The sequence below is a fragment of the Mustela nigripes genome, chromosome 1 (assembly GCF_022355385.1).
Source record: "Mustela nigripes isolate SB6536 chromosome 1, MUSNIG.SB6536, whole genome shotgun sequence".
Taxonomy (NCBI): domain Eukaryota; kingdom Metazoa; phylum Chordata; class Mammalia; order Carnivora; family Mustelidae; genus Mustela; species Mustela nigripes.
This window is the reverse complement of record NC_081557.1, coordinates 142,095,699-142,116,127: the sequence shown is the minus strand read 5'-3', so window position 1 is coordinate 142,116,127 and position 20,429 is coordinate 142,095,699. Positions and strand designations below refer to the sequence as shown.

The 20,429-nt window shown below is 39.0% G+C and overlaps 1 protein-coding gene across 1 annotated transcript; it reads right to left on the bottom strand.

Annotated features, from left to right (window-relative positions):
• Window positions 1-18,392: 18,392 nt before the first annotated feature.
• On the bottom strand, window positions 18,393-18,917 carry LOC132013782 (large ribosomal subunit protein uL23-like). Its single transcript, XM_059394067.1, has one exon. The coding sequence runs from the start codon at window positions 18,908-18,910 to the stop codon at window positions 18,440-18,442; it is 471 nt and encodes a 156-aa protein (XP_059250050.1). The 5' UTR covers window positions 18,911-18,917; the 3' UTR covers window positions 18,393-18,439.
• Between the last annotated feature and the right edge of the window lie 1,512 nt (window positions 18,918-20,429).

Here is a 20,429-nt window from a genome sequence, read left to right as displayed (position 1 = left end):
ATGGAGTCATTTTGGTTTGGGCAAGACCTTCTCATTGTTACAAACAGTACTTTTTACTGATTAGATGTCTCCATCAGGCCTGACTTGTCGTTGTATTGTGGGCTCTGTTATCAGGAACTAGCTGACTACATTTTACTGGTTTCTTGGACTTGCTTTTAAATAAGCTCCTCTGGGGCGCAGGGTCAATTTAAGTTTACTGCACAAACAACAAATGTCTACTTAACCGAGATGGAGCTGCTTTGGCTAAATAGGTCCTTACAGAAAGGGCGCAGGCTCCCTGCTGAGCAGAGAGCCTATTTCGGGGCTCGATCCCAGGACCCTGGGATCATGACCCGAGCTGAAGGCAGAGACTTTAACTCACTGAGCCACCCAGGTGCCTGTAATCTCATTTCTAACAGTGCTGCCTCTCCTGGCCAACATGTATGATATGCACAATCCGATCAAATTCCTGAAGCTGCAGCCACATTAACATCTAAGGATCAGGCCACAGGTGTGTTTCTTATAGAAAGGAAAGAACTTCCCATAAAAGTTCCTGCTAAGTATCTGTCTTTTCAACCTTAGATTTCTGCTGCTCCTATGGCATCTCATCACAGGATGGGTGACTGATGGAAATACCTTTCTACAATCAATAAACCCTCCTACAGCCAACAGAGAAATCAATCCAGCTATTAGGTATGTGGACAGCGCCCCCTCTCTAGGTTATCAGGATTACCATGATGGCTGTCATCATCCAGGGAGGGGATTAAAAGGCCCTAAAGCAGCACATCAAGGAAAAACAAGCTTAGACGGGTACTCTCAGTTCATCTGATACTACCAATACTGATCCAGAAACCTGGCCAGGTTTACTAATGCTATTAATAACACTGGACCTGGGTATTCTTTTTCTATCAATCAAACTACACAAGGAGCCCATCAAACTGCTGACTAGAAGGGTCCTAAGAACACCACTATTAGAGACATGGGTGGCAATGCTCAGATTTGGGATGGATTTGTGTGCATTACCCCAGGTTATAGAAACTTGAACACCCAGACACCCTTACATTGGGAACAGGAAAATTATTCAAAATAGAACTAACCCAATTATACCAGAAAGTTGGGTTGGATATCACTGGAACTGTGTAGTCATTCAGTCACATACAAGGATAGTGACTGGTTTAGCTCTAACTGGTTCTACTCAGGTATTTATTGTGTAAGCCCAAGTGGTTGTGAGGCACAGATCTTTGGCTATGGCCTCCACCTAGGGTATTGGACCTCTGCACCCTGGATTTTCTCTGGACACAGGGGAGAATCTCCTTCATGGTGACAACAATTGTCAACCACCCTCTTTTAAAGGCCAGATGGGCACACTATATTTTCCACTGGTAAGATCCTTGGCCTCCATGTCTTTTCCTTCCATTGGCCTGGAGGACATTATAGCACATCTAGAAGCTCTTAATTAAATTCACTCTGTAAGCCTTAAATGGTAGCCAACAAAACCTATCTTAGTGAACACCAAAATGTCTCTTGTGAGAAAAGCTGTCTTCCAAAATAGGACAGACTTGGATATTATTACTGCCTCATGAGGAGGCCCCTTATCCAAACAGAATGTTATATGTTTCTATGTGATGAGTCTGCTAATGTGGCATCTTTATTAAATCACATCAAGATACAAATGAATACCCTGAGTGATTTGACCCACAACCTAGAGGGCTTAATAATATCAGTGGTTCTGATCATGAGGCTCTTGATGAAAAAAAAAGTTACTTATTTTGGAAATCTTTATTTTAATCTGTTTTCTTTTGCGTATATCTTTACTGTTGCTGTGACATCTGCCTCCAGTGCAGCCTACCACCCAGCAAATAGGCCACCTCTGTGTTAGTGACACACCTCATTGATCTCCCAGGGCACATTATGAAAGGAGGCAGGGGTGGGGGTGGGATGGGGATCCTATAAGATTGTTAAGAGCCATTCACAAAAGATGAAGTGTTTGAGGAGGTCATTAAGAGAATATGACTGCCAGTTGGTCCCGCAAACTAGACCTGGGCAATCAGGGGCTCCCCACACCCTCCCATTTTTGGAATGTAAGTTCTAACTGCCTTTCTGAAGATGAAACTGCCCCAAGAACACAGCCTTGAGAGAGAAAAGTGCTGTTAAGATCATTTAGATGGACGTGCGAGTGAACCCAATTAAAGCCTCTATGTAATCTTTTAAGATTCTGGCTGGCAGATTGAGAGATCTTACCTTGCAACTGCTCAAAACAAAGCTCATGTGTAAGTTCCCTTGCTTATTAAAACGACTCCTACCAGTTTGGAATGGTCTACTTCTTTCTTCAGTCTTTCTTTGCCCTTTGTCTATGAGGGCTGGTGTGTGAACCAACAGGTTGGCAGCCAAGGATGTTGGTGATATTGGTGACTCAGGGGACCACATTCTTTCTACTGACCCTTCCAAAGAGATAGCTGGTGATTTCAATGGACTGGAGCACCTGAACAACAAGCCACCTTTCCTGTTAGCCATAATCTGCTGCTACCTAATGCTTTATAAATTCCCATTCTGTCTTCACTATACTCTTACAAGAAAAAGGAAAAGTGGCACCTTCCCCTCTGGGTATTCTCCCGTATTCTGGCCTACCTGACTACTTCTCACCCTTCAGGTCTCAGCTTAAATATTTCACTCTCACCAAAGGCTTGTCAATATTTCCTACTTTCTAATATAAACCAGGTCCATAGACTGCTCAACATCCCAGTATTTTCTTTTTTTCATAGTTCTGCTGGGCACTTTACATATGTGCGTTTGTCTCTCCTAGATTATAAGCTCTTTGAAGGAAAAGGGCACATCCATTTGATTTACCACTGTTTTCCTCACCTCACACTATGCCTGGCACGTAGCAGTGCACAATAACATGTTCAGTAAGTGAAGAGTAGCTCTGTCTATGAGATTGTCAAACAGTTCCCGAGTGCAGTTGCATATTTCATCACCTTAAGTACCTCTTTTGAAACTCTCATCTGAACCCATTCTGCAATTATATCATTATGCTTTCTAAGAGGGAAACATACCGGCTGTCTTTAGCAGAGATATATGCTTCATGTTCTGCGTATATCAAAGGCTTTCCGAACAATCTAAAACATGACATCAGGATAGAAGGTATTGTACTGAGAGTGTTATCAACATAGTAATTCCTACAATAGATATTTGCTGACAGGCTCATCTTTTTAAACCACCCCTTTCATCTTATTATTCCCCTGCTCAAGAGCATACAATGAGTTTCTCTTGGGCAATCATATTAAATCAAGACTCGGCAAGTGGGAGACTGGGTCAACTTCCCAGCTGCCTCACTTCTTTCTTTTAATAAATAAGGGGTGCAAGATTCAGAGGGCTCTAGGACTGGAGAGTGGAGGGGCCGAGGAAGCTCATCTTGTCTACTTGGCTCCTCGGGTTGTCTGTACACTGATACCCTTCTGTTTAATCGTGTTTTTCAACATATCCTTGATGCATTGGCCAGTCTGGTTTCTCGATAGAAGAAATGGGCATATTGCTAATCGTGGGTTAGGCCTTCATTGTATTTGTGGTAAACTTCTGCTTGGGCTCCCTTTCCAGTCTTTTCTTGCTGCCATTATGAACTACCTGAAGCAGAGCTCTGGCCATATCACTACCGAGCTGGAAACTGTGGACAAGGTTTAATGACCCAACTCTTTAGCAAGGTGTGATTATTCTTCAGAGGCTGTTCTTACAACTTCTCTCTTTTTATTTGCTCTTATTTCTTCTTCTTCTTCTTCTTATTATTTTAAGATTTTATTTGTTTAGTTGACGAGGGAGAGACAGCGAGAGAGGGAACACAGTGGGAGAAGGAGAAGCAGGCTTCCCACGGATCAGAGAGCCTGATGCGGGGCTTGATCCCAAGACCCTGAGATCCTGACCTGAGCTGAAGACAGATACCTAACCACTGAGCCACCCAGGCACCCTTCTTATTCCCTTTTAAACATTCTTTGCTCTAGCCTAGGCATGCGAAAGTGGTTCTCTGTCATGCATGTCCTATATCATGTGATTCTAAAATATGGCTTCTCATTGATTCCCTATGTCAGGAAATCCTGGTTGGCCCCACTCTCTCTACTCTTTATTATCCTCCCCATGTCCAAATCCTTTTCCTTTACAATGATCAGCACACTGTGGTTTTGGAGAGCTGATCCTTTCTGGTTTGTTTCCTCCTATCTTCTGCCAAGCCTGAACTTATCTGTCTGTTCAGATGTAGTTTCTCTAATCTGAATTTTCATTGCATTTTCTCTACGTTTGTGCCATATCTTGTGGTATAGTTACACATTTGTCTTACGTTCTCTATAAGAATGTAAACTTCTTTAAGGATCAGTATTTAATCCATATTTCTATCCTTTCCTATTGAGTGTCCTCTAGTACTTTGTACATAGCTGACATTCAACAAATACTTGTTGGATAAAAGCTGTTGAATGAATATGGGGCACACCAATATTTTAGTTTGTCACTTACTTTGGGCATACCTGAAGGATACACCCAGAGATAGGTCTGATATTAAATGTGATAATGTCTTTGCAATCCTGTGTGATGTATAAGGTACTATAAATTTATCTGTCAGGATATCTGTTAGGATAGAGACATCTGCCTAGAATATTTGTGTCATTCTCAGGCTGGCCAACAGTGGCTTTGGTGGCTGTGATTCGTACATGGCTGAGAGAAGTTTGTAGAGAGAATGAGGGCGGGAAGTAGGTGAAATGTGCCTCCCCACCCTACTACTTTACAGTAGAAACGCACTTTTATTTTTGCATCTCATCACTATTGGGGCAAATCTCTTTTATGCTATTAAATCTATCAAGTACCTCATCTCATGAAATATTTAAGTGTCCTTCCAAAATATTTAAGGGTCCTTCCAAATTTACCACATAGGAATGCTTTCTGTTTGCTATTTATGGAACTATTTGCTATGTTATGAGAATCGAATTTACCCTGAAGCAGTAGTTTTCAGTCTTCAGGGGAGACTTAAAAAAAAAAAAATCCCAATGCCCAGATCATACCCTATACCAATTAAATGAAAATTTCTAGTAATTCCAATGTGCAGCCAATATTGAGCATCGCTGCATTAAAACACTTACCCTGGTTCTAAACTTATCAGGTGTTTCTTTCCAGTGAAGTTTCTTTTTGGTTACTTGCTTTAAACGTTTTTATTTCTTTGCTTCATGTGTAATCAGAAATCACACTCTAGGTTTTTTTTCTTTTATACAGCTTTATTGAAGTATAATTGGTATATAAAGCACAACACATATTTAATGTGTACAACTGATGTATTTTGACACCTGTAAATGCCCATGAAACTATCACCACAATCAAGATAATAAACATAACCACCATCCTCCAAAAGTTTGCTTCTGCCCCTTTGTTTTATTTTGTTTTGGTTTTGGTAGTAAGAACACATAACATGAGATCTACCCTTTTAGCAAAGTATTTAAGTGTACGATATAGTGTTGGTAACTATAGGCACTACGTTGTATAGCATATCTCTAGAACATATACATTTAGTGTAACTGAAACTTTATACCCATTGAAAACAGCTTCCCTCCAGCCCCTAGTCACCACTATTCCACTCTTTGATTTATGAATTTGCCTATTTTAAGTACCTCATGTAAGTGGAATCATACCCTGTTTGTCCTCTTGTGACTGGCTTATTTTGCTTATCAATATGTCCTCAAGGTTCACCCATGTTGGCACATAAGTGAGGATTTCTTTCTTTTTTAAAGACTGAGTAATATTCCATTATATATACTATATTTTCTTTTTTAAAAAAAGATTATTTATTTTTGAGAGAGAGAGAGAGAACATGATACAGATTTGAATTTATAGATGTCTTTGGGTGGTATGGTCATTTTAACATTATTAAGTCTTTCAATACATGAATGCATAATGTCTTTCCATTTGTTTGTGTCTTTAATTTCTTCCGTCAATGTAGTATAGTTTTCAGTTTACACATCTTTCACCTCTTTGTTTAAGTTTACTCCTAAGTATTTTATTCTTTTTGATGCTATTGTAAGTGGAATTGTTTTCTTAATTTCCTTTTTGGATAGTTTGTTGTTAGTGAATAGATTATTTTTTTGTCAACTTTATATCCTGAAACTTAGCTGAATTTGTTTATTAGTTCTGAGAATTTTTGTTGTTGTTGTTGTTTTGGAATCTTTAGGGTTATCTACATGTAAGGTCATGTCATCTGCAGACATAATTTTACTTCTCCCTTTCTGATTTAGATGCATTTTATTCCTTTTTCTTGCCTAATTGTTATTCTAGTACAATGTTGAATAGAAGTGGTAAGAATGGGTGACTTGTCTTGTTCCTGACCTTAGAGCAAAAGTGTTATGGACTGAGTGCTTGTGTTTTCCAAAATTCATAGGCTGAAGCCTTACTCCCCAGTGTGATGTTATTTGGAAGTAGGGCCTTTGGGAAGAATTAGATCATGTATGGGATTCGTGTCCTTATAAGAAGAGAGACGATCTCTCTCTCTACCATGTGAAGATACAGCAAGAAGGCAGCTGACTACAAACCAGGAAGAAGGCCCTTACCAGGAATCAAATCATTTAGCATCTCGATGTTAGATGTCCCATATCTAGAACCGTGAAAAATAAATTTCTGTTCTTTAGGTCACTACAGGATTTGTTATAGAAGTCTGAACTCAGACAAAAAGATTTCAGTTTTTATGTTAACCGTGGACGTGTCTTATGTGGCTTTTGTATGTTAATATAAATTCCTTCTGTACCTAGTTTAAAAATGGTTATCATGAAAAGGTGTTGAATCTATTTTTGTGTGTGTGTGGGGGGGTCCAAGGTTAAGCTTTATTTTGTTTTATTTTTTAATTTAATTTAATTTTTTCAGTGTTCCAAGATTCATTGTTTATGCACCACACCCAGTGCTCCATGCAATACGTGCCCTCCTTAATACCCACTACTAGGCTCACCCCGCCCCTCACCCCCTCCCTTCCAAATGTTCATAGCAGCAATGGCCACAATCACCAAACTGCAGAAAGAGCCAAGATGCCCTTCAACAGATGAATGGATAAAGAAGATATGGTCCATATATACAATGGAATATTATGCCTCCATCAGAAATGATGAATACCCAGCTTTTGTATCATCATGGGCAGGTCTGGAGGAGATTATGCTGAGTGAAATAAGTCAAGCAGAGAAAGTCAATTATTATATGGTTTCACTTGCTTGTGGAATTTTTTTTTTTTTTAAGAAAAAGAGAGAGAGTGGGGGAGGGGCAGAGATTTAGGGAGAGGGAGAATTTGAGCCAGGCTGCATGCCTGACACAGTGCTCAATCTCACAACCCTGAGATTAAGACCTGAGCCAAAATCAAGAGTCAGCTGCTTAACTGACAGAGCCACCCAGGTGCCTCAAAAGGGTGTTAAATTTTGTCAAATCCTTTTTCAGCATCAGCTGAGATGATTATGTGGTTTTTTTTTCCCTTCATTTTGTTATGGGGTGAATAATATTAATTGATTTCTTTGCAACCTACAGATTAACCCCACTTTGCTGTGGTGTGTGATCCTTTTAATATGCTGTTGGGATGAGTTTGTTAATATTTTGTTAATTTTTTTTTTTTAAAGATTTTATTTACTTATTTGACAGAGAGAGATCACAAGTAGGCAGAGAGGCAGGCAGAGAGAGAGAGGAGGAAGCAGACTCCCCGCTGAGCAGAGAGCCCGATGCGGGACTCGATCCCAGGACTCTGAGATCACGACCTGAGCCGAAGACAGCGGCTTACGAGCCACCCAGGCACCCCAAAGATTTTTATATCTATATTCATCAGGGATATTGACTCGTAGTTTTTTTTGTTGTTGTTGTTTTATTTTGTTTTGTTTTCTTTTTCTTGTGAGATCTTTATCTGGCTTTAGTGTTAGGGTAATGCTGGCCTCAAATAATGAGTTTGGCAATGTTTCTTCCTCTTCTATTTTTTGGAAGAGTTTGAGAAGGATTAGTAGATGTTTGGTAGAATTCATTAGTGAAGCCATCTGGCTTTTCTTTGTTGGAAGGTTTTTGATTACTGATTCAGTCTCATTAATTATTGTTCAGTTCAGATCTTCTATTTCTTTAGGATCTCATTTTGCTAGGTTCTATGTTTCTAACAACTTACGCATTTTTTCTAGGTTATCCAATTTACTGGCTTGTAATTGTTGTTAGTTGTCTCTTATCATCCTGTCTTTCTACGTTATCAGCTGTTAGGTCTCCTAGACTTTGTGGCACATGTTTCCCTGTACAGTTATAATTTACCTAGCAATCTTATCTCACTGGTATTATAATATGTGACTCTTTTTCTTAACGTGGGCAGTGACAGAATATAGTAGAACACTGGGACTTGGAATATTTCAGATCAAGTCAGCCCTTGCTCACTGCCAACCAGAGACAAACGTGCAATCCCATCTAGCCTTAGTGTCCTCATTTGTAAAATTAAATTATTTCTAAGGTCTCCTGTTCAAATGCTTGAACCACTAATTTACAAGCCCAAGTGGATGATGAATTAATACTTGAGAGACTACAGCTTAGAGTTCATCTGTCTGGATTTGAATCCAGACTCCACCAATTCCTGACCTCTAGCTTGTATTCAGCTGCTGTGTAAAGTGGGTTTTTTCCAAACAAAGCAGGTGCTGAGAAATTTGGTGTGCAGGATATTTAGGATCAATATATTTGCAAGGAAGGGAAAGCAAACAGGACTGGGCAGAGAGTAACTGAACTGTGATACAGGCCTGACAAAGACGAGGCCAACCCCATGGGGAATTCTGGAACATAAATACCTGTCAGGGTTGCCTCAGGGTGCAGTAAGGCCTTTAAACCCTTTTGTGATTTGCTACTTTTTGTGGGCTTCCCTGGAAAGAATGTGTCATTGCACAAAGGCTCTCTGAGCTGAGTAAAACCCTGATGTTGCTGACAGCTGGAAGAACAGTCCTTCCTTGAGGAAGTAGCTTGGTGGTGATTTTCACAACTACCAGACCCTTTCATAGCTCATTGGCCAAGTGGGAATAATTTACCTCTTGGGGTGCTGTGATAATTAGACAGATTATTATACATTAAGTACCTAAAGCAGGGTGGGGGACAGAGTAAGCTCCTGATATATATTATTGACAGTGATGACAATGAAGTCAGTGCTGTAGAATTTTTGAGCTGCCAGGAAAGGTCGAGTTCATTTAATTCCATAGGCTTCAATTTTCAGCATGTAACAGAATGTCTTGGAAGTCTTGTGAAAACACAGGTTGCGAAAACAAAAACAAAAACAAACAAACAAAAAACAGTTTGTTAGGCCTCAGAGTTTCTGACTCGGTAGGTCTTTTGGAGAGCTTGGGAACAGTCATTTCTAAGTTCCCAGGGATGTTCATGTTGCAGGGTCTGATATCCCACTGCTCTAAACGCTTCCTTTTTTCCAACGATGAAGATCACATAGGTAATAACTGGCCAATGTCCAATAGTTGGGTTGTAGCAGAAGTGGAATTATATGCAGAATCAATATTCCCGGTCTGCTGCTCTTTCCACTTTCCAGCCTCTACAGTTATCATTTCAACATGGAAAAGATGCCCTTTTTAGAGCTGATACCGTCTCCAGAGAATACAAATATTTTGTTTGTATTAAGATTATCCAAATATGACTAATCGCATGTGTAACACCTGGATGAGTACACTTGTTTCATGAATTCCTCCAGGTAATTACTTTTATGGAATAATGCCTAGTGGTACCTTTTTCTTTTCTAGCACTCCTGGGGATATCTGAAATAAAAGACAAGTGTTTTGCTATAAAGTGTAATTAAGAATTTTTTTTAAGATGTTATTTATTTATTTGACAGAGAGAGAGATCACAAGTAGGCAGAGAAGCAGGCAGAGAGAGAGGAAGAAGCAGGCTCCCTGCTGAGCAGAGAGCCCGATGCGGGGCTCGATCCCAGGACCCTGGGATCATGACCTGAGCTGAAGGCAGAGGCCCTAACCCACTGAGCCACCCTGGTGCCCCTAATTAAGAATTTTAATCAAAAAATACTATATACCATATATCAAACTTTAATGTAGTATGCAAATGGAAGTCATGAGAGTTCCTGGACCACCTGAGACATGGAACTTGTTCCCATTACCTGCCAGTACAGGAGTGCTCTTCCTTTCCCAGCATGGAGACACTGGGGCTCACTTGCTTCTGTATTTATCCTCCTAACTTCTCCAACCTCCCCAGCGAATGTGACTTCTATCACCCCTCACCACCCTCCAAGTGTACCCAATGTAAAGGAGTAGAAATCTCCATGTGTAAGGGAGTCTCCCTCACTGTACAGAGAAAGAGGGGAATGACCCTAAATTTCCCGAGACTCTTCTCAATGGAGAAAACAAGGACTTAACTCTGCACAATCATAAATTTGTTTATTGTGCTCCTCCTGGTAACCTCCACCCCCATAACTCCCTCCCTACCCCAGCATCTTCTTTTGTCTTTAGCCATTAGTATTTAGCTTTTTGGTATTTAAGGTGATGGCTTGGGGCATTTTGAAGAGTAAGTCAGCTTTTCTGGGTCTCTCCCATGGATACATGTAAGTCACTTTTGTTTATTTTTCTCCTGTTAATCTGTCTTCTATCAGTTTAATTATTAAACCAGCCAAAGAACCTAGAAGGGCAGAGAGGAAGACTTTTTGGCCCCTCCATTACTCTGAATCCTTTTCCTAGGAGTCAGTAGCTCCTTCTTTTTCTCTCCTAAACTCATGCTTGCATGTGGCAAATGCTAAGTCTTAGAAAAAAAGAGCTGCTTTTGCTAAATTAGTTACCTCCTCTCTGTGTTGACAAAAAGCAAACCTGTTATTCAGGCTATCGTCTTGACTACCTTCTGAGATGCTGTGTGGGCTTTGTAATCCAGTCTCCTTATCATGATTCTGTATCATGGAACTGGGCTGATTCCACCAGAAGGAGGGAAACTGGATCATTTTCTGAAGGTGTCACTTTATTTTTTGCTTTTACATCTTCTGGAGTGTCAAAGATCTCTTTTCTAGTCTTCCTAGAGAGTGACTTTCACTTCTTTAATTTTCTCTTTCCCAACCTGCCTCTAAGGACCTCTTGCTATAGCATATTCCTCCCCTATAATTCCATTCCCTAGAATGGATCTTTCCAAAAAGCATGAAAAAAATGCATGGGTATATATTTTACTATTATTCAGCTTCTTATTTGAAATCAGAGCAGATGGTAATTGAGGCGTCAGATGGCATAATTTTAAAATGTGCTGAATGGCTTAAGTCTGGCAAAGGGGGCTGGAGATGGAGAGAAGAAACCCAGAAATCCCCATAGCCAAAATTTATTATCAACCACTTTGGCTTCAACTGACTCTTCCTTTTCTTTTTTTCTTGCCTCATGATATATACAAAGAAGAAAAAGTGACAACAAGACTGGCTGAATAATTTGCAAAATTATTTGCAAAATAGTTTGCAAAAAGGGCCCGTGCAAAATGAAAATTCAGGATCCTTATTCAGAAATTAGCAAGAATTTAAGATGGCGGCTGCAGAGCATGAAACCACGGGTAGGGGAACTTCTGAACATGGGTCTGTGAGAGTACATGGCTACATGCCCAAGAAGTTAACCCTGGGTAATAATCATAACCTTTACCATGTATGCCCTGGACTTCCAGGCCAAAGACTTTGGGTAAACTTCCATTTTCTAATTGTGTGCTACAACCAGCCAGACTTTCTGTTTTTCTACCTCATGAGGCTTGACCTTGGTGGAATAGGAGGACTCCATGCTGCTTTGGTTACTTAAAGTATAGCCTAGAAGACCTTTAAGCTAGAAAATTTCACCTTTGATATCATAACTATTCTCCAAACTTAACACTATCTTCTGGAAACAGATCCTCAGGAAGTAACTGTGAAAAAGAACAGTCCTAAGACAAAGAGCTGCTCAGACTCTTATCTAGTTCAAGTGTGTAAGATAATTTTTAAGTTCACTTGTGAGCTGGGGTCACTGGGGAGGAAGTCAAGTCCAGGACTGAAGAACTGATCATTTTAAAGGCAATCTCTGACCCACGTGTGCCTCTTAGCTGCACTCAGCGTTCTTTGCGAGTGAACACAAATTGAGCAGGATTCTTATCTCAACATTTTAAAACAATTAACACATAGGTTTTATGTCTTTTCTCTAACAAAGCATCTTAAAGTGCCCAAAATCAAGGGAAGAGGAAATAATCATCAAGGGGATGTGAATGGTGGACGGTGAGCATCTTCTTGCTTTCAGTGGCCAGGAGACAGGCTGGACCCACTGATTTTCGGTCAGGTTCCTGAAGCTGAGCAGAGAAAAAAAAAAATTAAAGAGCTGCTGATACATAGATTGATATTAAGTGCTGCTGGTACACTGCTCCAGGAATTCCAGGAGGTGCAGGTAGAAAGCAATATCTAAATGTGTTTTACAAAATGGTAAAATTAATTCCAAAGTGTACATGAGATAGAATATCTTAACTCTGTTATCTCAACCACCAGTCATGATTGTGGTAACTTACTATTTTTTTTTTGAAATAAGAATCAGTCCAGAGAACATAGGAATGTTCCCTGGCACTCCCCTTGTTTTAAAACAATTCCTTAAGATATTATGGAAAGAAGGCGAGATGTATGGAGCCGAGTAACTGAGTTGTGAGCTACAAACTGAACTAGAACTTTGATTTCATTATTTTTATGGTTGCATAAATTCGAAGAAAGGAATAAAGGGCATGGTACTGTGTTTGGTTTGGTCAAGAAAAGACCAGGTGGTCATCTGAAATATTCTGATTCCACAGAATTATTTCAATATTCCAGAATGAGGAATAGGGAAAGGAAGACCCAAGACATTGTGGAGACCAGAGGGGAGGCTCCACATGAGAGGTTCTTGACACTCAAAGGTGGCTTCTATGAGCTAAACATCCTCAGAGAGAAAAATGTCTGCACTCTTTCTATTCTTAATATAGTTTCTTTCTCCAGTGCGACCTCATCTGTAATATCAGATGAATGAAAGGAAATGAACTTTGCAGTATTTTGATTGAATTACAATATATAGTTGACTCTTGAACAACACGATTTGAATTGTGCAGATTCATGGATTTTTTTTATAGTTCAGTACTGCAAATACATTTTTTATGATTTTCTAAATAAAATTTTCTTTTTTCTAGCTTACTTTATTGCAAGAATGCATTATATAATGCATCCAACATACTATATATATGTAAATTGACTTTTTATGTTACCAGTAAGACTTCCTGTCAATAGTTCTTAAGTTTTAGGGAAGTCACAAGTTATACTCAGATTTCTAACTCCACAGGGGTCAGTGCCCTTAAACCTATGTTGTTCAAGGTCAACTGTACTGGGACTCCAAAAACTTCAATAGTTTAAATATGAATCAGGTCCTCTGGTAAAGACGGTGAGGGCCAAAATACTCCATAATTAGCTACTCTGGCCAACTTTGGCAGTGTATTTGCAATTTCAATTCATAGGTCAGGGGGAGACTATCCCTACCATCTCAGCAAAGTCTGCCAACAATTGGTAACCTGGAAAACCAAAGCTGAGACAGCAAAGCAAGCATGTGAGAAGGCAGCGAATGTCAAATGCTAGAGTTTTTCTTAAAAATGATGTGTGGCCTCATCATGATGTATTTTTTAGTCTTAAAAGTGTGCGATGGGCAGTACTGTATCAGAGTCGTTATTTAATTCTAGTACTTCTCTGTATTTGAATCTAAATATAATTGAAATTTAGTTTCAAAAAGTGTAGTAGGGATCCAGCATTATTTTAGAGTAGTTGCCTTGTTGGGCTTGCACCCGTTTGCTTTACCAAGTGCACAGGGTTAAATTGTTTTGACCTTCAAATCACAACTCCTTCTGTAAATTAATGCCTAGGTCCATTGGATCTCCAGGTTCAGCTGTTTTGATTGCAATAATTGTCAGTTAATCAAGGCAGATATCTCTTAGTTTCCTGAACACACTACTTTAAAGATTTTCATTTCCTTATCAATCTTATCCTTTTTCTTCTAATCTCAAGAGATAAGATGTCCATTCTAATGTTTAAGGCCACTATATCCTTTGACCATCTTCTCCCACCTTCTCCAGGAGTTTGGGCCACTAAACCTTCTTTTGTCTATCTCATCAACTTTATCCCCTCTAATGGCTCTTTCCTTTCAAGGCTGTAAACTTAGGAATGGAGGTGGATATCACTTCCTTATCCATGGAAGACTGGAGTTTGTTCTTTCCACCTTACCTGAAGTTCTGGAGCAGGGATGGTTTCTTTTCCATATAACAATGCCTCTTCAGGGTACCCAGGGAAACTCTTTTTAGGGGACAAGATTTAAAAGAGAATATTAGGCAGCTGAAGAATGGATTGACTACATAGTATAGACTGGATCTGCTCCAGCCTTGCAAATCAAAAGGTTTTTATAACTATTTTCTCTTAAATGGGTTTCAAGATCTTATCCAGAATTTAATGGAATTTTAGAGAAGATAAAACTAATTAGCAAGACTAATCTAGGATGGGAAACTCCAGAACATTGGTTTTCTCCTGGGAGGGAGAGAGAGCTGACACAAAAGCAGCATGGTGGAAATTTCTGGATTAATGGTCATCTACATCTGGATACTTATATTTACCAGCATACTTTTATATTTACCCTGAGAGTTGGCATCTCTGATGTTCTTTACTCCTTTCTGAAGATTCAGGTTTCAGTCTGATATCACTTCCCTCAGTCTGAATAAAATTTTAAAGCATTTCTGGGAGAAGAGTTCTAAGGAAAATGAATTCTTTTAGTATTTTTTAAAATATGAAAATGCTCTTGTTTCATTTTTATGTTTAAAGAATACTTTCACTAGATTATTAGTTGAGAGTGTTTTTCTGTCAGCAGTTAGAGGACAATGTTCCACAGCTTCTGTTTGTCAAAGTTTGATAAGTTTTGAGTCATTGTTCTCCTGCATGTAATGTGTCATTTTCCCCTGGTTGCATTTATCATTTTCTTTTAACTCTAGTTATCAACAGTTTCGTTACTGGTGGGAGAGTCTGCATTGTATGAATGGAGGTTTTAGTCCTTGGATTCCATACTAGAAGATTTAAGTGGGGATCCATGCTGGAAGAAAGACAGCCAGAAAGTAAGAAGCACAAAGCAGCTGGTTAAAGCAAAGGTGGTCTCAAGGTGGGAGAACATTCCTGGAGGTGGAACCAGCTCCTAGGTGGTTTTAGGATTGGAAATTATTGGGTGTCTTGGGGCTGGGAGGAGATATGATGTACAGTGTGCTTTAATGGAGGCTGCTTCCAATCATTTGGAAACTCCTCTGATGGGTTGGGAGGGGGGAATTTTTGACCCTGGAAGGTTTGTACCAGATCCTCTTGGCAGCCTGTCTGCACAGCTGGGGCATGGTGGTGGGGGATCTGTACCTGTAATTCAATTGTATTATCTAGGAGTTACCCTGGGGCAGAAGTAGAGAAGAGAGCATGCTCAGTCAGTACTTGTGGCTCTTGATCTGTCAGCCACAAGGTCTTGGAAGCCACGAGGATGTTATGCCCCCAGGCTTTTAATTAATGTGTAGCTACTAAGTTTATTTATTGCCATCCTTGCCTTCATCTCCTCTCTCTGTCATTCCCCCCGTCAAGGACTTGGGACTCTGTCTGGGGGCATTCCCTCCACTGCTTCTGTCTAGCTTTACCTAACAGTTTGACTATGATGTTCCTAGGCATGGTTTTCTTTGTATATATTCTACTTGGGTTTTACTGTGCTTCCTGATTTTGAAAATTGATGTCTTTCATCGAAATTGAGAAGTTTTAGGGCATTGTTTCTTCAAATGATTTGTATGCCTTATACTCTCCTACCTCTCCTTAGATTTTATTCATATCTGTTAGACATTTAATATTGTCCTCAGGTCCTTAAAGGTCTGTTTATTTTTTTCTAATCTTCTTTTCTCTGTGCTCTACACATCTACATTGAATTATCCTCAAGTTACTGGTTATATTTTCTACCATTTCCATTCTGTTAGGCCAATATAGTAAATTGATAACATCAGAAATTGTATTTCCATTTTAGAATTCCTGGTTCTTTTTTACTATTTATGTTTCTCTGTTGAGATTTCCTCTGTTGAGATTCTTTTCATTCATTGCAAATGCACATGGTTTCCCTTACTTCCTTGAGCATAGTTATAATAGCTATTTAAAAATTCTTGACTATTAATTGCAGTATCTAGGTCAACTCACCAATGGTCTTGATTGCTTGTCTTTTCTCTTAAAAGTGGGTCAAATATTCTTATTTGAATATTGGCTAATTTTGGACTTTATGTTAGATATTGTGAAAATTATTTTGTGGAAACTCTCAATTCTGCTATATTCCTACCATGAGATTTTTATCAGAAAATGTACTTGCTTAGACTCAAACTTAACACTCTCTTTTTGGTGGAAGTTCAAATAATATTTCAGTTCTTTTAACTTAGCTGCACTGCTTTAATTCTGTTCCATGCATGCATTCATGGGGCAGCCAGAGACTTTGGCAGAAATTATGTACTTAACACAACGCTTATGCCTTCTGGTTCTGTTTTTCTGAGACTTAGCTCCTTACTTTCAAGTATCTGTGGTTATGAACTTTGTGCTCTTTTTTTTCTGGCCAGAAATACGGTTTTTATGTCAAACTTTTAGTTACTTTACATGGTTCCATCTTCATCCTGCTCACAAGTTAAAAGCCATTTAAAAATGTAAACATGTTCTGTACTTATTTCTTCTAATTTTTTCTTTCCTTCAGAATTTGCCTTTTTTTTCCCCACTGTCCACTACCTCCAGTTTATTATTTTATTTTATTTTGCCCACAGTTCACAGCTAATATCTAGAAGATCCAGGAGGACCTTTCTTAGTTGTATTGGAAGTAGATACTAGTTTTATTTTGAAAAAAGTATGGTAACCATAATCCTTTCAGTGTTTAGAGTATTTGAAATCTTAATTCAGTTGTTCCTTAAATGAGTAAACACATTAAACATCTGGCCTCCTTACTTTTTCACTGAAGTGGAAGGTGGTTTGACCTAATTTGATACATTGACTATGACTTTGTGTGACTTTGTCATTCTGTTAACCCAATTTATTGATTTGAAGAGAGGAAGCAGTGATTTATTTCTATTTATCAACAAGGTTGCTTTATGGACTCTTGCTTTACTTAAATTTATATTTCTTGAGAATACCTGTCATTGTTTTTCAGCAGTACAAATCAATCAGCCAGAAGAGAAATATACCTTCAGTTTTGAAACAATGAGAGAAACGTTCCTTATTTGTCATTGTTCTTAAGAAACAGACTTTAATTGTGGAAGCAGGTCACTTGGGTAAATAAGATTGCCTCAGATTCTAGTAAAATAATGGAAAAATGCTTTGTAGAAAAACAGTCCCTCTCATGTGTTGTGAGGGACATGAAATATGAACAATCAACAGTCTATAATTATGAGAAACTAATTTGATTGCTTTTTCCAAAAATAATTCAATTACTGAAGTAGTAGTGAAAAGAAATGAACAGATGTTTGATCTAATACCTCATACAATATTTTACTTAGCCACATACGAATGAATTAAAATTGGTTTTATGACTGTCAATTCATAGCAGCAATGTTGTATAATTGAATCCCAAATTACTCATAAGATTTACTTTTGAACAACACTGTGTAATTTGGAATTGAGAAAGTTTATGGAGAACTGGAGAAAGGGATTAATAATAAAGTTTTGAAAATCATATATGGCTTATGAGAATATTTAAAATCTAGGAACTTAATGTTTTTAAAATATTTGCTTAATAGAGTATTTACTCAATAAAGTATGTTGCTAAATAGACAAGAGAAGCAAAAGATAGAAGATGTGGTCATGGGATTTTTATGGTTTTTCAATGTCTGCAAATTCTTTGATAGTCCCCCTTTGATCACAAAAGGTAATGTCTAAACTTCCCACTCCCCATCCTGAATAAGATTGGACTTAGTGACTTACTTCTAAACAAGAAAATGTAGAGAAAATTATGATGAATGTTTTCTGAGACCACATCATAAAAGACATTACTGCATCTGCCTTCCTTTTGCTTAGATCACTCACCCAGGTGGAAACCAGTCACTTTGGCATTAAGACCCTTAAGAGACCCTCCTGAGAGGTTCACAGGCAAGGAACTGAATATTCCTGCCAAAAGTTAGCACAACTTTTATAGCCATGTAAGTGAGCCTCAGTCAAGTCTAGCTTCGGTCAACTAACTTTTGATGACCATCACCCAGCTGACAACTTGACTAAACCTCGCAACGAACCCTGAGCCAGAACCACCCAGCTAAGGCACTCTTGAATAGCTGACCCACAGAAACTGTAAGACAGTAAATGTCTATTGTTCTAAACAACTAAGTTTTTAGGTCATTTTTTATGCAGCGATAGGAGGTCACAAAAGTCTTGTTATGTTTAATTTCAATTTTTTTTTTATCATGAAAAAACTGTATTTAGATTTAGCCAGCTGGACTCAGTTTAGATGATCCCAATTTTGTTGGCAACATCCAAAGCATCATAGTCAGGGGCCAGCCGAACGTATGCCTTCTTCTCTCCATCAGGCCTGATTAAGGTGTTGACCTTGGCTACATCAATGTCATAGAGCTTCTTCACAGCCTGTTTGATCTGGTGCTTGTTGGCCTTGACATCCACAATGAACACAAGTGTGTTGTTGTCTTCTATTTTCTTCATGGCTGACTCAGTAGTCAGGGGGAACTTGATGATGGCATAGTGGTCAAGCTTGTTTCTCCTGGGGGCGCTCTTTCGAGGGTATTTGGGTTGCCTTTGGAGACGCAGAGTCTTGGGTCGTCGGAACGTAGGTGATGTGCGGATCTTCTTTTTTTTGTGACTGTGGACGCCTTTCAGCACCGCTTTCTTGGCTTTCAAAGCCTTTGCTTTGGCTTCGGCTTTGGGAGGGGCAGGGGCTTCCTTCTTAGCTTTCGGTGCCATCTTCCTAAAAGGGGTAATTTCAATTTTTATATAGAAATGACATGGGAGCTTACATATTAGTTATGTTTAATTAGGTTCTTACTACCTCTTTCTAGGGTTGGAGGTCAGTTTTCTCAAATGAAGCAGAGATTCCCCCTGTATCTCTCTGACGCAGAGATTGCATGTGTGAGGGTGGGGTGGTGGGGGGCTGGGTAGTAAACTGGGAAAACCGAAGTAAGGTCAGAAATAGGATGTAAATTTGAAGGAACATATCTAAAATATCCATTCTATCAATTTGAAAATTAAAAAAAATTTTTTTTATTATGTTCAGTTAGTCAGTGTCTAGTACGTAATTAGTTTTTGGTGTAGTGTTCAGTGATTCATTAGTTACGTGTAACACCCAGTGCTCATCCCAACATGTGCCTTCCTCAATACCCATCACCCTGTTAAACTTTCCCCTATCCTCTTCCCCTCTGAGACCCCCAGATTGTTTCTCATAGATGTAGTGAAAAGAAGGGGTCCATGCACCCTAATATTCATAACAGCAATATCCACAAGAGCCAAACTGTGGAAAGAGCCAAGATACCCTTCAACAGATGAATAGATAAAGAAGATGTGGTCCATATACAAAATGGAATATTATTTAGTCATCAGAATCAATTTGAAAATTTTTGATTGACGTGAATTGCCACCCAGAAAACAAATATCTTTATTAATCATTCTGCAATACATATTTATCTCATGTCAGCACATCGTATATTTTAAATATATACAATTATATTTGTCAATAATTCATCAATAAAATTTGAAAAAAGAATGCCTGCAGACGGTAAGGCTCACCTGTTGCTCACACTTTCCTGTGGACTATTTGAATAGAAAATGACATTGCCTAACACCTGGCTAAAATATGATGGAAGAGGACACTTGGGAAAGACAGCCTGAGAGGATAGGGAAGGTAGGATGGCTGTGCTGGGAAGAGTCCCATCATGGACTTGGTAGCTAACAAGCAAATTGAAAGTGAAGTGAGAACCAAGGGTCCTTTATTTCCAAAGAGACGTAAAAAGAGAGAAGAACAGGTAGATAAATGGTTGGGACTAAAGATCACTATCTCCTATTCTGAAATTTGCCCTTGGGCTCCAACATGGTCATTTTTAGACCAATCCTGAAAACCTTTTTGGTACTCTGTTTGGCTGACTCTCAAAAATACCCAGTCTAATGCCTGTCTTCATAACATATACCTATGAAGAAGGGTCCACTTTTGCTGTGATATGTGGGTTACATTATATGAAGCAGGTGTGCACACACTGGAGGAGTTGGGTCATGTTTTTGCAGCTAGAATCCTGGCTGAACCTTGCTGCCTTCTGTGCTTCCCTCATCATAGCAAGGCAGTTATATTCTGCAGAGTGATAATTATTTCTCCATATGTACTGTCTTCCTTCCAGATTGTAAGGTAACTGGCTGTTGGGGTCCTTTCTTATCCATTCTGGTGTTCTCTATTGAACATATTGGTATAAACGTTTGTGAAATTGTCTTGAATATG